Source organism: Oppia nitens, unplaced genomic scaffold (genome assembly GCF_028296485.1).
Source record: "Oppia nitens isolate AA-2021 unplaced genomic scaffold, nextdenovo-longstitch-racon4-pilon3 scaffold24_pilon_pilon_pilon, whole genome shotgun sequence".
NCBI lineage: Eukaryota > Metazoa > Arthropoda > Arachnida > Sarcoptiformes > Oppiidae > Oppia > Oppia nitens.
Genome location: NW_026533204.1, coordinates 1,188,179 through 1,202,276, shown reverse-complemented (window position 1 = coordinate 1,202,276; position 14,098 = coordinate 1,188,179). Strand labels below are relative to the sequence as shown.

At 29.8% G+C, this 14,098-nt stretch overlaps 3 protein-coding genes across 3 annotated transcripts in view; 2 read left to right on the top strand and 1 right to left on the bottom strand.

Annotated features, from left to right (window-relative positions):
• Positions 1-1,841: 1,841 nt before the first annotated feature.
• Positions 1,842-2,360, top strand: LOC128954068 (uncharacterized). The gene has a single exon (XM_054299634.1). It carries the CDS (start codon positions 1,842-1,844, stop codon positions 2,358-2,360), a length of 519 nt encoding a protein of 172 aa, XP_054155609.1.
• Positions 2,361-4,276: 1,916 nt separating this feature from the next.
• LOC128953965 (uncharacterized) overlaps positions 4,277-14,098 on the top strand; it is a 48,560-nt gene continuing 38,738 nt past the window's right edge. Inside the window, exons 1-4 of the mRNA XM_054299514.1 lie at positions 4,277-4,625; positions 4,697-5,058; positions 5,153-5,217; positions 5,312-5,408. Of these exons, the coding sequence (XP_054155489.1) occupies positions 4,437-4,625; positions 4,697-5,058; positions 5,153-5,217; positions 5,312-5,408 (713 nt within the window). The 5' untranslated portion in view covers positions 4,277-4,436. The remainder of the gene's footprint in view (positions 4,626-4,696; positions 5,059-5,152; positions 5,218-5,311; positions 5,409-14,098) is intronic.
• Positions 5,468-7,221, bottom strand: LOC128953967 (cyclin-Q-like). The gene has a single exon (XM_054299515.1). The coding sequence runs from the start codon at positions 7,005-7,007 to the stop codon at positions 5,790-5,792; it is 1,218 nt and encodes a 405-aa protein (XP_054155490.1). The 5' UTR covers positions 7,008-7,221; the 3' UTR covers positions 5,468-5,789.

The window sequence follows — 14,098 nt, the reverse complement described above, 5'->3', positions numbered from 1 at the left end:
TAGCTTCTCATAATAATCTAATAAATCGATTGAAATATAATATTTTGTAACTATTATGAAAATAATAATGAATTACAAATAATGTGTTTATTATTAAATTATGCAAAAAAAACTTTTTTAGTTAATTATATAAAAAATTAACTAAAAAACAATTTAAAAATATAATTTATTTTTGTTTTGTTTAATTTTCAAATTAATTTGTTGTATAGTTTTTAAAAAAAATAAAATAATCAATTGTTTGTTTTCAAATAAACACAAAAAATTTGTAAATTTTTTGGTCATTTAGGTATACAATGGTAAGTAAAGTGTGAAGACATGACTGACAAAAACGACAGAAACAGTGTTAACAACTCGACAACAGCTCAAACATCGGCGGCGACGACAACGGCGGCCACTGATGACAATAGACAACAACAGATACAAACAGGAGAACCACCACAACAACAGCCTAACAATCAGGTTGTCCAACAACAACAACAACAGCCACCGCCAGAAGGACAGGTACTCAACAATGCAGTCAATGGTCAACAACAACAACAGGCCGCCGACGTGTGTCCTGTTTGTCACGACGCCATCCGCAACCCGGCCCGACCCGACGGTTGTCGACACATGCATTGTTTATTGTGTTTGCACCAGTGGTCAGTCGGTCACAACCGATGTTCTGTATGTCGGCAACCGTATCAAAATATACGCTTTCACATTGTCGACGATGAACACTACGAGCAGCTACCTGTTCGCCATAGGGAACAACCGGATGGTATTGGATTACATCCGGATGTGATGTTTCAGCCGATTCCACTTTTGGCTCAAGAAGAAGGAGGAGGAGGAGGACAACCAAGAGAAAGACATCGGTCACGTTATATGAATATTCGGCGAGCGGAGAGAGCCAACCGATACGAACGCCAGGGCGACCGTTTTGAACGACAGGCCGATCGGTTTGAGCGCCGGGCCCGCAATTTGAGACAACAGGCTCAAGTAGCCGAACGAAAGGCTCAGGTACGCCGACGACGAGCTCGAAGACGCCGAGATTTTGCCCATAAAGTTAGAACCAGACGGGCGTAAGTAGGGACGGGAGGGGACAACAGGTGGATGTTGAGTGTGTTCAGGGGGTGGGGGGACAGCATATTAGACTAGTCGACAGCAAGTGTGTGTATAAATATATTATGTGTTGTCAAGTGTTTACAGAAAGGAGAGTTTAGTTACTAAGAGTGAAGTAGTCGTGTTTGAAAATTTGTAAACCAAAAAATAAAATAATAATAATTCACTAAAAAAAGTTGTCTAAAAATTTCTTACCTTTTTTTTTGCTAGTCTTCAACATTATTTTTCATTCAATTTTTTTTATATAAACTTCACAATTAATGTAATTATTTAAACAAACAAAAAATAGGAGATGCAAGTAGATGGACAGTCGTATTTTATAAAAATGCATAACAACGAAAAAAAGCTAATCATAAAAAATAGTTTTATTTTATTAGTAACTTAAAAATTCAGACATATTTTTTAATTTTCAAAAAATTTAAATTTTATTAGGGACAGGAAGGGATTTATAAGGGGGGAGCTATAACAAGTAGTACCGGTATTTAAATTTATTTCTATTATATGTAACTTTATTATTATTTAATTATTAGATGAGAAACAATTAAATGTTTTTTTTAAAACTTTATTATATAAAAATTTATTGTTTAAATTATTTTCTAACATAAAAAATAATAATTTTTAGAAAAAAATATTCAAAATTATTTTAAAAGACAACAATACTGTTACCAAAGTGTTGACACTCGACAGTACAACCATCCGTTCAAAGGATAGTAGTTTTACAACAACTACAGTAAGATAGCCATATGGCTGACAATGTTGAGAACAGACAACAACAACAACAACAACTGGCTAATCAAGTCGATGGTGGTCAACAACAACCACCGGAAGCTCAGGCAAACGACAACAATGAGGACAATCAGCAACAGCAACAACAGGCCATTCCCGTCGATCATCAGCAGCAGCAACAACAACAGCCACTGGATCCGGAGGTTGCCATTAATATTGTCGAAAGATTTAATCCAGAAGTCGGCGATTTTGTACCAATAAGACCCGATGAACCCATGATCGGACTGTTACCCATGAACAGAGGTCCGCGACGCAGACAGTTGACACGCGGCGCAGTCAGACATCTGATGGCCAAAGCCAGACGATTGGAGCGCAAGTCTCGCCGTTTCGATCGCGAGGCCGACCGGTTTATTCGTCGTCAGCGACACTTACAGCGGTTGGCCGATGTTGCCAGCAATCAGGCAGACGTTCGCCGCCGGCGGTCTCATAGATATCATTTACGGGCGGCAAGAATCAGGGATAGAGTGATGAGATAGTCTATGAGTGATGGTCAGGGAGATTGGACTGATGTTATCAATATGCGAGACAGCTGTGTAGGTGTAGGTGTGTGTATATAATATATATATGTATATAAAGTGTATATTAAAATATATGATACAATAAATAGATAAATACAATGCCATAAAATTTACATATTAGAAAAAAATTATAGTAAATTTTATACCACATTTTATGGTCAAAAAATTACTATTAATTTTTAAAAAATATTTTGTGGGTTAGGTAGCAAAAAAAATAATAGTTACAAAAAAATAACATTTATATTCAGGTATAATTTAATTTTTATTATTACCGGTTTTATTATTATTATTAATCACGCGCTTAATATGTGTTTTAAAAACTTTTTAAACATTTAACGGTATAATTAGCTAACAAATCATTTAACGGTTTTTTTTAATTAAGACTAAGATATTCATTAAGCAGTTGAAGCAATCAATCAATCAAATCATATAAAGTAAATCAAATTTTAATCCACAATTTAGTTAAGAGTTGAGAGACAACTATCTGTTTAAAAGACATGATCGACAACAAAGACATGATCGACGACAAGGACATCAACACCGACACCAACAACAACAGCAAAGTTGACGGCAATGCAGATGAAGAAAAAAAAGACAGCAATGGTTCTGCAAGTAGTAGTAGTAGTTGTAGTAATAATAGTTCATCACTTCCTCCTCCTTCTTCTTCTCCACCACTACGTCGTCGTAGACAAAGACGTCTTACACGAACAGTGATTAGACGGCGAAAAGCCAAAGCCCGCCAATTGGACCAAAAGGCTGCCCGTGCGGACCGCGAGGCCGAACAGTTTGTCCGCCATCGGGGACATCTCGAACGATTGGCCCGTCAGGCCGGCGATCAGGTTCAGGTGCGCCGCCAGCGTGCACTCAGATATCGGAAGTCAGCCCAACAAATGAGAGATAAATGGGAAAAATGAGTGATTATGCTGAGGAGGGGGTTGGTGGTAGTGATGGTGTCTAATGTGATGGACGGGTAGTATAGGGGATAGTAGTAGTAGTAGTGTCGGTGTGTTTGTTGTGTAATGTATGTCTCACTCTCTATCTCTCTCTCTAATGAAGATATTTATGTTTATTGTTTGACACAAACACAGACACAAAATTGTTGTTTTGAAATATTATTAGAAACCAAATTAATTAAAAACAGAAAAGTTAACAAAAGTTTTTATAAAATGTTTTTATTTATTTGTATATTTTTTTCGGGTAATAACTGTATAAACTATTAACAATATAACTACAAAAAAAAACAGCACTAAAAAAACTCTGGGATAAATAAATTTAGTCCTAAATAATAGCCTATTATTACAAATGTATAGTAATTGTCATATTTAATTATTTAGTGTAATGTAAGTAAATGTAGTATAGATACGAGTAGTCGATATGCAAACAAACAAATATTTAAAAAAAAATTATAAATAAATAAAATAATATAAATAAGTTCATATTTAAACATAATATTGTTTTAAAAAATACCTAAAATTTATAACGTTTTGGTACTGTAATAAACTAGTCTAAAAAAAATTTAAACACAAAAAAACAAAAATGAACCAAGTTCAATTACACAAATTGAACTTGGTTCACCCTTGCAAGCTATGCTAAAAGTTTGAAATTAATAAACTAACAAAAATAAAGTATACATAAAAACAATATATTTTTTTAAAAAATAAAAACTTTTTTATATACAAAAACTAACTAATCATTAAAGCATTAATGATTGGCTTAATAGTCGATCACGTGATTCGCAAATGTTTTTTTTACATTAATGTTATTATAAATACTGTATATATTTTATGTAATGATTCAAAAAAAAAACTAAACTAAAAACTAAAATAAAATTTTTGGTTTTTTAAGTGTCAAAAACTACTGTAAATTATATGTCATATGTTTTAGTTATTTACTGCTAAATACTGTATAATAATAATACCATTACTACTAGTTTTTAGACAATAGTCTAACTTAAGTGTTATTCAACCGTCAAGTTATATATATATACCCGTATTTGTGGCCATCACTGACCATCACTGATCCAATAACCTAACCATGTTTTGTCTACCGTTTTGCGTGTCCTGCGAAACAATGTTAACACTGATGCCCGGACTGTTGGCCATGTTTTGGCCAGTAGTGGTGGCAGTGTTTGGAGCCGAAACACTGATGCGCCAGTCGTTAATCATTTGTCTGTACTTTGTGGTCAGCGATATGTTCGGACAGTTTTGGTCGAAAACTTTTCGGGTAAGTACTACCGCTATAGCGTAGTAATTGTGTGTGTATTTTACCGAAATGTTATCCCATTACCCGCATAGACCGATTACCGTGCGGTCGCACCGGCCGTAAACCTTGTCATACTGTTGACACTGTTTGGCCAGTCGTATGTTCGCACACCCGGTCTGATCATAACAGTGTGCGGTTTTTTGGTCACCAATTTGGCTCCGGTTATACTATGGATCGAAGTACGCCAATCGGTTAAGTTGGTCACCAATTTTGGCCAATATATGGCCCAAGAGATTAGCTCCGCCGACGACGACGATGACAGTGATAGCAATTTGCCGTCGAAACAATTTATCCTAAAGTGTGCCGTTTTGGCCGCAACAGTGGCCAGTCATGTCTTAGGCTTTGTGTTGATCGGATGGGCGCTGACCAGTGCCCGGACTCTATTGTTTACTTAGTAAGTTATAACTGCTTAAACAAAATTACCGATAGTTTTGTTACCATTTTTAAAAAAAAATATATATAACCTTATAATTATAATCGGCTAATAGTGCGGCCATAATATTGGTGTGCTTTCAATTGGTTCAACTGGTGGTCACCTATTTTGTTGAAGATGGTATATATGCGTACAGTTATTATTATTATTATAATGTTTACCCGATTTTGTTGTGGTTATCATTTAATTTGTTGTCAATTCACGGTTACGGTAGGTATTATCTCTGATCCGGCACTAGTATTTGTGATGTCGTGTTTTGCACTCTACCTGTCCGTCTACGAGGACAACATCAAGACTAATATCAACGCCAAGTAAGTCATAACAAATTATTATTTTTTTTAATTATTTATTTTTCAAACATTTTTCGCGGCATTTATTTATTTTTCAAAAAAAAAAACGGTTAACAAATTTCTTATACACAAAACAACAAACAAAACTTTACGCTTACCGTAAAAAAATAATAATACCCGGGGTAATTACCGGTAGCCATAAAAAACTAGAGCTCAGTTTGCTTTTTTTTAATATACCACCCTATCCTCTATCTAACTGATCTAACACATGTTTGTGTGTGTGGGTGGGTGTGTAACAAATGAGAGATCAGATCTCAGATCTACCGAAATTTTATTTTACAAAACCAAACAATCAAACAAAAACCAATTACGGTATTTGTTTGTTTGATTACCGGTTCATCTCTAATGATGGCCATATGTTGATGACCTAAAGTCGACAATTTCACGTTTAGTGTACGAACTCTTTTTGTATGATGATTGGGAACGATTGGATGACGATTGTCGATCGGGTGATGATAGTGGCCGACGTCGATGTCTGTCACGGCTACGGCTACGTGATCTGCGGCTGTTTTTAGTCCTGCGTGTCCTACTAGTGCCACTACTACTACTACTACTACTACTACTACTACTGCTATCACTAGTACTACTACTACTGCTGCTTGATTTACGGCGTTTTCGGTCACGACTACCGCGTGATTTTCGGCGGCTTCGGTCACTGCTTCGTGATTTACGATCACTATTACGTGATTTTCGGTCAGCGCTTCGTGATTTAGGTTCACGACTATTACCGGGTGATGATCCCAGACGATGACGACCACCACGATTTCGGTCACTATTTTTACCATCTTTTTTGTCTTCATCGACACCTTTGCTATTAGAGATCGTCGCTGTTGTTGTTGTCGTCCGCAACGGCGATGACCGCATCTGTTCGTTGACAGCGAGTATCTGTTCGACCAATTCGTCGATATCTTCTTTCTTGAACTGATCGTCAAACGTTTCGTTCCACGGAAGCAGTGTTTCGTCATTGTCTGGGATCCGGTAGTCGAGTGTCCGCAGCGACAGCTCGATGACGGCTATGGCTATATGATTGGGCCGCCAGTCTAGCGATCGCGACTCGAAACACAAATAGTCTCTCATTATTGGCCAACAGCTTGTATCGAGTCGGGCAGCCATAGGTTGGTCGCGAATCAAATTGCCGATTGACCGCAAATACTTATGAAGATAACGGTGCGGCAAATTGGTGTCCACTTTGAAACGTAACATCCGTACCAATAGTAGCTCGCAGTCGATGATCGACTCTTTCAAACTTTGCCATAGTTTAATGTTTTTGATTTCCGACTGACCGCCGCCGCCGGTGTTGTGGTGGACGGTCTGGTAGAAAGTTTGAATAATGTCCCGCAACTTGATATGAGTTTCGGTAACTTTGCTCGATAGATAGACTGAGGCAGCGGCCATCAGATAGAGATCGTAGTGACGGTAATCGAAGTGACGGCCAAATCGGTGAATGTATTGACAGGCCAGGCATATGGTTTCCGAGTTGGCCGACAATTGCATACCGCTTGTGACCAGCACTTTGATGGCCGATCGGTAGACAGCGTCCGATGACGAATGGCCACTCATTTTTTTCGTTACTGGTCGAACCCGTCGGGTGTGTTATGTGTGTGTGTGTGTGTGTGTGTTTGGCTTCTAATCGGATTTGATTTGTTGGCCAGAATAGTACCGATCGGCTATCGGCTATGTCCTCAATGTTATGTTTGTTTGGCTAATATTTGTAATACTATTGCATTGAAAATGAATAACGTTTTCAAACTATACAATCAATTAGTATGTTATTGTCCAGTGATTTGTTTGTATAAATATTGACGTTATTTATTTAAACTATATATTTGTTACTATCTATGTGTTTAATATCTGTGAGGCACAGGTAGATGTCGTATAGAGTACCAGTGCTTTAGTAATAATAATAATAACATACGAGTGCTATAACAATACAGTACAGAATATTCTGATGGTATACTACTACTTGTATAGCTATGGATTGTTTTTTGTTGTTGTATTTAACTATATTTAACTAATAGTTAATAATTAGTTAAGTTATTATATACAATGTTTTTAAAACACTTATATATTATATATAATTGATTTCATTATTATTTTTAAAAAATGTTTTTATTAATATATTTATGTAAAATATTTTCACATTTATTTTATTTTATTTGGTTGCGATTGATGTTTGATTTGAACCTATATTTTCAGACAACTTACAAAACTCTATATAGTTTTCTGTGAATTTTATTTTATTTTTTGAAAAATTATTTTAATTTTATTTGGATATTACAATTGTTTAGTCACACATAATTTAAATTATTTAATTAAATAAATTAATATTTATATATATATATAGTATTTGATAAAATTAAATAAAACTATGAAATGATATTAAATTTTATTAGTTATTTTAAGTGTTTAACGGTATTTATTATATATTAGAAAAATTAGTATAAATTTTATTTGTTTTTATGGATAATTTACTGTTTAACAAAAACTATGCATATAATAATAATAATATGATTTATTTAATGCCTCATATAAATTGTGTATATATTAATATAGTATCAAAGTTTGATAAAAAAAACTAATGTAAATATATTTAATTATTATATTTGTATGGATGGATGAATGTATGTCTATATACAGTATAAATATATATTTATATAACTAATTACATTAAATCTTAAAAGTCAAGAAAATAAGATTACTTATGGCTTTATATTATATCATATAAACTGTGATATTTGCACTAATATTGAGTGCCTTTTCCGCTGACAAACTCATAATTACAGACTGTTTGAACACTTATACCCATCCAATACAATATTCATACAGTGTGTGTGTGTGTATGTATGTATGTATGTATTTATATACTGTACCACAAAACATACAAAAATCGCTAAAGACGACTGTCTATCCCTAAGCGCCCATATAAGAGATCCGACTGTTCCCTATAATAAGAAATATACAGTTATACCGGAATCTCTCTCTCTCTCTCTCTCTCTCTCTCTCTCTCTCTCAATATATATATGGTTTAGGCCTTTGAGAGTGTGTATATATACGGATATATATACAGTGTCTAATAAAAATGCGATAATATTTTCCTATTTATATATATTTATATTCTTATGGTCCATATTTTAGGCTAAAATATAGGCCTATTTTTTATGAGAGACAGATCTGCATTTAACAGTACTTCTAGTTTATCCAATATATCCGAAAGCTGTATATGTATGCTATAATGTATAGCTATTTACTTATTTAAACTTATATATATATATACCGTATCTCCTATTTAAGCCAAACACACACACACACACACACAACAAATATACATATAAGTCTCATTCAATTGTCACTTAATATTTTTTTTGTTTATAAAAAACCAATGTTTTTTATCACTATATTTTTAAAGAGGAATTTAAAATTGTTTTATTGTGTGTCTGTTTCTATATATATATATTTGTTTATATACAGTATAATAATAATTTAAATATAAATATATTTTGTGTGAGTGAGTGAGTGAGTGAGTGTGTTTGTGATAAATATCTGATAAACTGATATATCATATTATTTTTTTATTTATAAATTTATATAATATTTCAAATATTTGAAATATTTTTTGTTGTTGTTGTTACTAACATTAGTCTCTTAACTGTATATTTTTTGATACAATTTAATACAGTTTTGTTTAAATCAGTTATTTTTTTTAATTACAATTTAAAATTTATTTGCTATATGTTTTTTTTTGTGCGCTAATAATAGCTTTACAGTATAATAAAGTTAAGATAATATAAAGGAATATAAATTATTATTTCTAATTGAATTTATATATAAATTTATACATAAACATGTATATATATAAATTGATTGATATATAAAGCAACAACAACATGAAAAAACTAAACTAATTGTTATATAAATATAGAAACAATTTATAATTTTTCATGACTTGTACTTTATATTTATATGTTGACATAGCATTCAAGTCATGAATGTTTTTTTCTCTCTCTCTCTCTCTCACACACAAGTAATTAAATTATCTACCAGTGCTCACACACACACTAACATAAACTAATAGGTCTCTGTCCTCTCTGATCTCATAACAAATTAATCAGTAATTTGTTTAAATGCTTTCTCATCACTCTTTCAAATGATAACCTTAACTATCAACACACAGATATAACATCTCTATGAAAACAATTATAAGTACAGTATATAAATCAAACATTAAAATTGAGATATAATTTTTTTAAATGATGATTCAATAATTAGTTATATTTTATTGATAGAAAAAATATTATAATTACTACTAACTTTAATATAACTATAATTATTATTATTAATTTTCACTTTGCTTATATTAGTTTTTTTTAATGTTTTAAATATTTTTTATATATACTAATATGTTTAATAAAATACTTAATAATAATTTAATTTTAAATCAATCAATCAATATATATATTGTATCATCAATTTATAAAAAATTAATAAATCAATTTCAATGTCTGATCTACACTATATGTCTGAATTAATTATTCGTTATATATATATAATACGACAAATTGCTGTTTATTGTTGTGTTTTATTTTTTTCAGTTGTAATTTTTTTTATTATGTATCACATGTTTGAACCAATTTGTTAAATCAGTCGTCACCCGATTCCGTCACTTACCCGCTCTCTCTCTCTCTCTCTCTCTCTCTCTCTCTCACACACACACACACACACACACACACTTTGACTCTAATTTAGTTAACTGATTGAGCGATAGGCCATCTCCTCTCTCTCTCTCCCTTTCCATCCCAACACTTACTTACTTTTTTTCACTCATTAATTGGTTTAGTAATGTATTTTTCGTGTCCTGACTTTACTATTTATAACAACAGCAACACAATATACTGTACCGTATTTACGGCAATATTATTATTATTTGCTAATCAAACCTACGACACACTAATTCACATATTTATTTCATTTAGTATTCAAACATATAGTAAATATGTTTAGTGTCTTTATGTATGTGTAATGTAATGACTTTCCGACACTAACAGCTTTTCTAGTTAGTTATGTATGGTTTTTTGGGGTAGGGGTTAGGGGGGAAGGCTAACCTATTTGCACTTGACGTTTACATAATGATCCCAAACTTTAACGATACTTTATTTACCGTTATATTTATTAATTATTTATTATGAATTGAAAAATTATTTTATAATTTTTTTGTGTGTATATGTCAAAATTATATTAATTAACTAACTTAAACAATTTTATAAATTGAAATTAATTATCTAACTATAACAACTATTTATTATAAATATTGAATATACATTATTATTATTATTATTTATCTACTATATTAATCAATAAAGTTTTTATAAAAAAAATTATTATCTCATAATTTATTAACTTTACACGCGGTATGAATGGTATTGAAAGTTTTGTGAAAAATTAAAAATCACTTTTTAATATATGTGTATATAAATTATATATTTTTGATTAATTAAACGCCTATTTTTCTAAAAAATAAAATAAATATAAATATATGGTGTTCAAAAATAATACTACTAATAATGGGCAATACAATTGATTTATTACCAGTGAATTTATATTTTAATTTATGGCATTTATTGTATATATAAATTTATAGCTAATATATATACCGTATATACATGTATATGACATTCTCTCAGCTATAGCCCGGTGCTCGCGATACGTGATCAGCAATTTTTGTATTATACTATAAGTTATATATTATATATAAGTTTTCCGATACTAGAGTTTTACTAAACAGTGATTTATGTTTTTTAATGTGTTTGAGAAATCTTTTGGAAACTTTATATATATATTTTAGATATAACTTTTTTTTTAATAACAAACGGCAACTTTTATAATAACAAGAAAATGTGTGTAAATTTTTCTAATATAGATATAATCTATCGCACAATTAGACACATTTTTAAAAAAAATAACCTAATATTTATGATATCGACATTTCGTGTTTAGTTTTTTAAATTGTTTATTAAGATTATTAAAATAAATTAAATTATACATTGTATTATACTGTACATTATATTTAATAATATGTATTTTATAAAATTTAAAATATGTTATTTTTTTGAAAAGTTAAAGTTGAATACAATATACTCTTTCATAAAAATTATTTAAAATATATACAAATGTGAATACGAGTATAAATATATTATTATATGTTATTTCATGCATTAGTTTCAAATATTTTTAATAAAGCAAGTTTTAGTGTTAAAAAGGCTATTTGTTAGTTACACATTGACACACACACACACACACACATACTTTACACAGTTATTGCTTTTACAAACTAAATGTTATGCATATATATATATATATATATATATATATATATATATATACTGTATATATTCATTCATAGCAATTCATCGGGAAATGTATTTTTAAAAGGCATATACACACAAACTTTTATGCCAATGGATATATTTGTAGAAAATGTTTGTATATATAATATTTTTCGTCAATGGTGAGGAACAGTAGTTATTTGTTGTCTGAGATAGATATACTGTATATACATGCATATTATAAAGAGGACTGGGAGTTAGTGTGACTTTTTTGAATCTTGAATATTGGAGATATTTTATACACATATATATATATATTGTTCAAAAATGTTTATATTTTTCCAGTAAAAACTTAAAGTATTATTATTTCCTTTTAGTAAATAAAAAAAACTTATTCATTCACACAATACATAACAAAAATGTTGCTTTTATTGACAAAATAGATATAAAATATATTTACTGTATTATACATCTATACCTGTATATTATACAGTAAATACCGTATACTGTATGTTAAGTCTATACAGTATTTTGGAGACTAAATTTACTGTTATTTATTTATATACATTATATATTTAAAAAAAATTGTTTATCTGAATTTGCACAGGTAGTACACACATATAGACTTATATTTAAACTTTTATTAATACATAGTTATACATAGTTTATATATGTTATTTTTAGCGATTTATAAAACACTTGAAATACATGTTGTTTACTAACAAATAAAAAAAATCCAATACATTTTCAGTTTAAAATTGATAAAATAATTTTATAGCTTACTATTGCTTAGATTTACTAAAATTTTTAAGAATCTCTGTATATTGAAAAAAACTGCTGGTTTACAAACTATTATTTAATAAAATAAACTATTGACAAATAAAATAGTGAGTGAGTGGGTGAGAGAAATAGAGAGAGAGAGAGAGAGAGAGAGAGAGAGAGAGAGAAAGAGAGAGAGAGAGAGAGAGAGAGAGAGAGAGAGAGAGAGGATATTATTTTGGTGTTTTGCTAACAATATTTGCAACAAAATTATATTGAATTTACAGAATATTCTCTATTATTTTGTACTTAAAATTCTGTGTAAATTCTGTGTTCACATTAAAAGCCGTATAATATTACCGACAATATTGTCTTATCAGTCAATAATTTAGTAGTTTTTGTTGTTGTTGTTTTTTATTGCTTTTTATTTTATTTGTTTATACTTTTAAATGATATTTTGTTTCTTGAAATTGTCACCCGAAACATGAAATGAATTGGTATTACGAAAATTGTTTTAGTAATTGTTTGTATTAGAAATTTGAAAAATATTTTATATTATTACTATTTAATTTGTTTGTAATTATTAGTAAATATTCTTAATTAGAATTTTTCATATTATTTAACTAATATTGATATCTTATTTTGCTAACAACAAAAAAATGAAATTATAACATATGTTAAATTATTTTACATATGAGTTATTTACAAAATCAATAATTGAATTTTGAAACTACAACTACTACTATATTTGATTTAAATTTTATTGAATTTTGTTTTTTTATTGTATTGTTTCATGTCTACTATCATTGGCATACCTATACTGTATATGATTTATTGGTATAATACACACAATATACCGTATACTGTATATCATATATGGCAATTTTTTAAAAATTGAATACCAATCATATGTTATATATATTTTGAAGAGTTTTATATATTATTGATTGATTTTGAAAATATTTTGTTATATAATAAATAGCAAATTTATATACACATAGTATAGACATTAATCTATTTTGACAATACCAGTACTGTTTATACTTTTTTTCAAAAAAAATTACTATAAACTTACAGTATATGTAATATTATAATATTTAGATTAAGCTTTTTATCTATTGATTAAAATCATAGTAATTATATGGGATATTAACGTAAATCAATGCACTTAACAACAACAACATCAAAAAATCTCATTAAATTTGATTTTTTTTTGTTTTTTTTCATTTTAACCCTTCATTATAAAAATATATGATGAGTATTAAATATTATTATTATTTTTACATAATATAATGTAAATAGTTTTTTCTCTAATATAAAAAATTAATTTACAAAAAATAATAAAAACAAATATTGATTGCATACATACACAAAATTTATAAGTTTGTATGTATGTGTGTGTGTGTGTGTGTGTGTGTGTGTGTGTGTGTGTGTGTGTGTGTGTGTGTGTGTGTGTGTGTGTGTGTGTGTGTGTGTGTTGACAAACATTAATTTACATACAAATTTGTTACATAGACTATGATTATAATTATTAAACACAAGTTTTATATATATATGGTATATATAATACAT

Bases quoted from the DNA above. Each gene is read 5' to 3' on its own strand.
- LOC128954068 (XM_054299634.1), top strand. From the start codon at position 1,842: ATGGCTGACAATGTTGAGAACAGACAACAACAACAACAACAACTGGCT.
- LOC128953967 (XM_054299515.1), bottom strand. From the start codon at position 7,007: ATGAGTGGCCATTCGTCATCGGACGCTGTCTACCGATCGGCCATCAAA.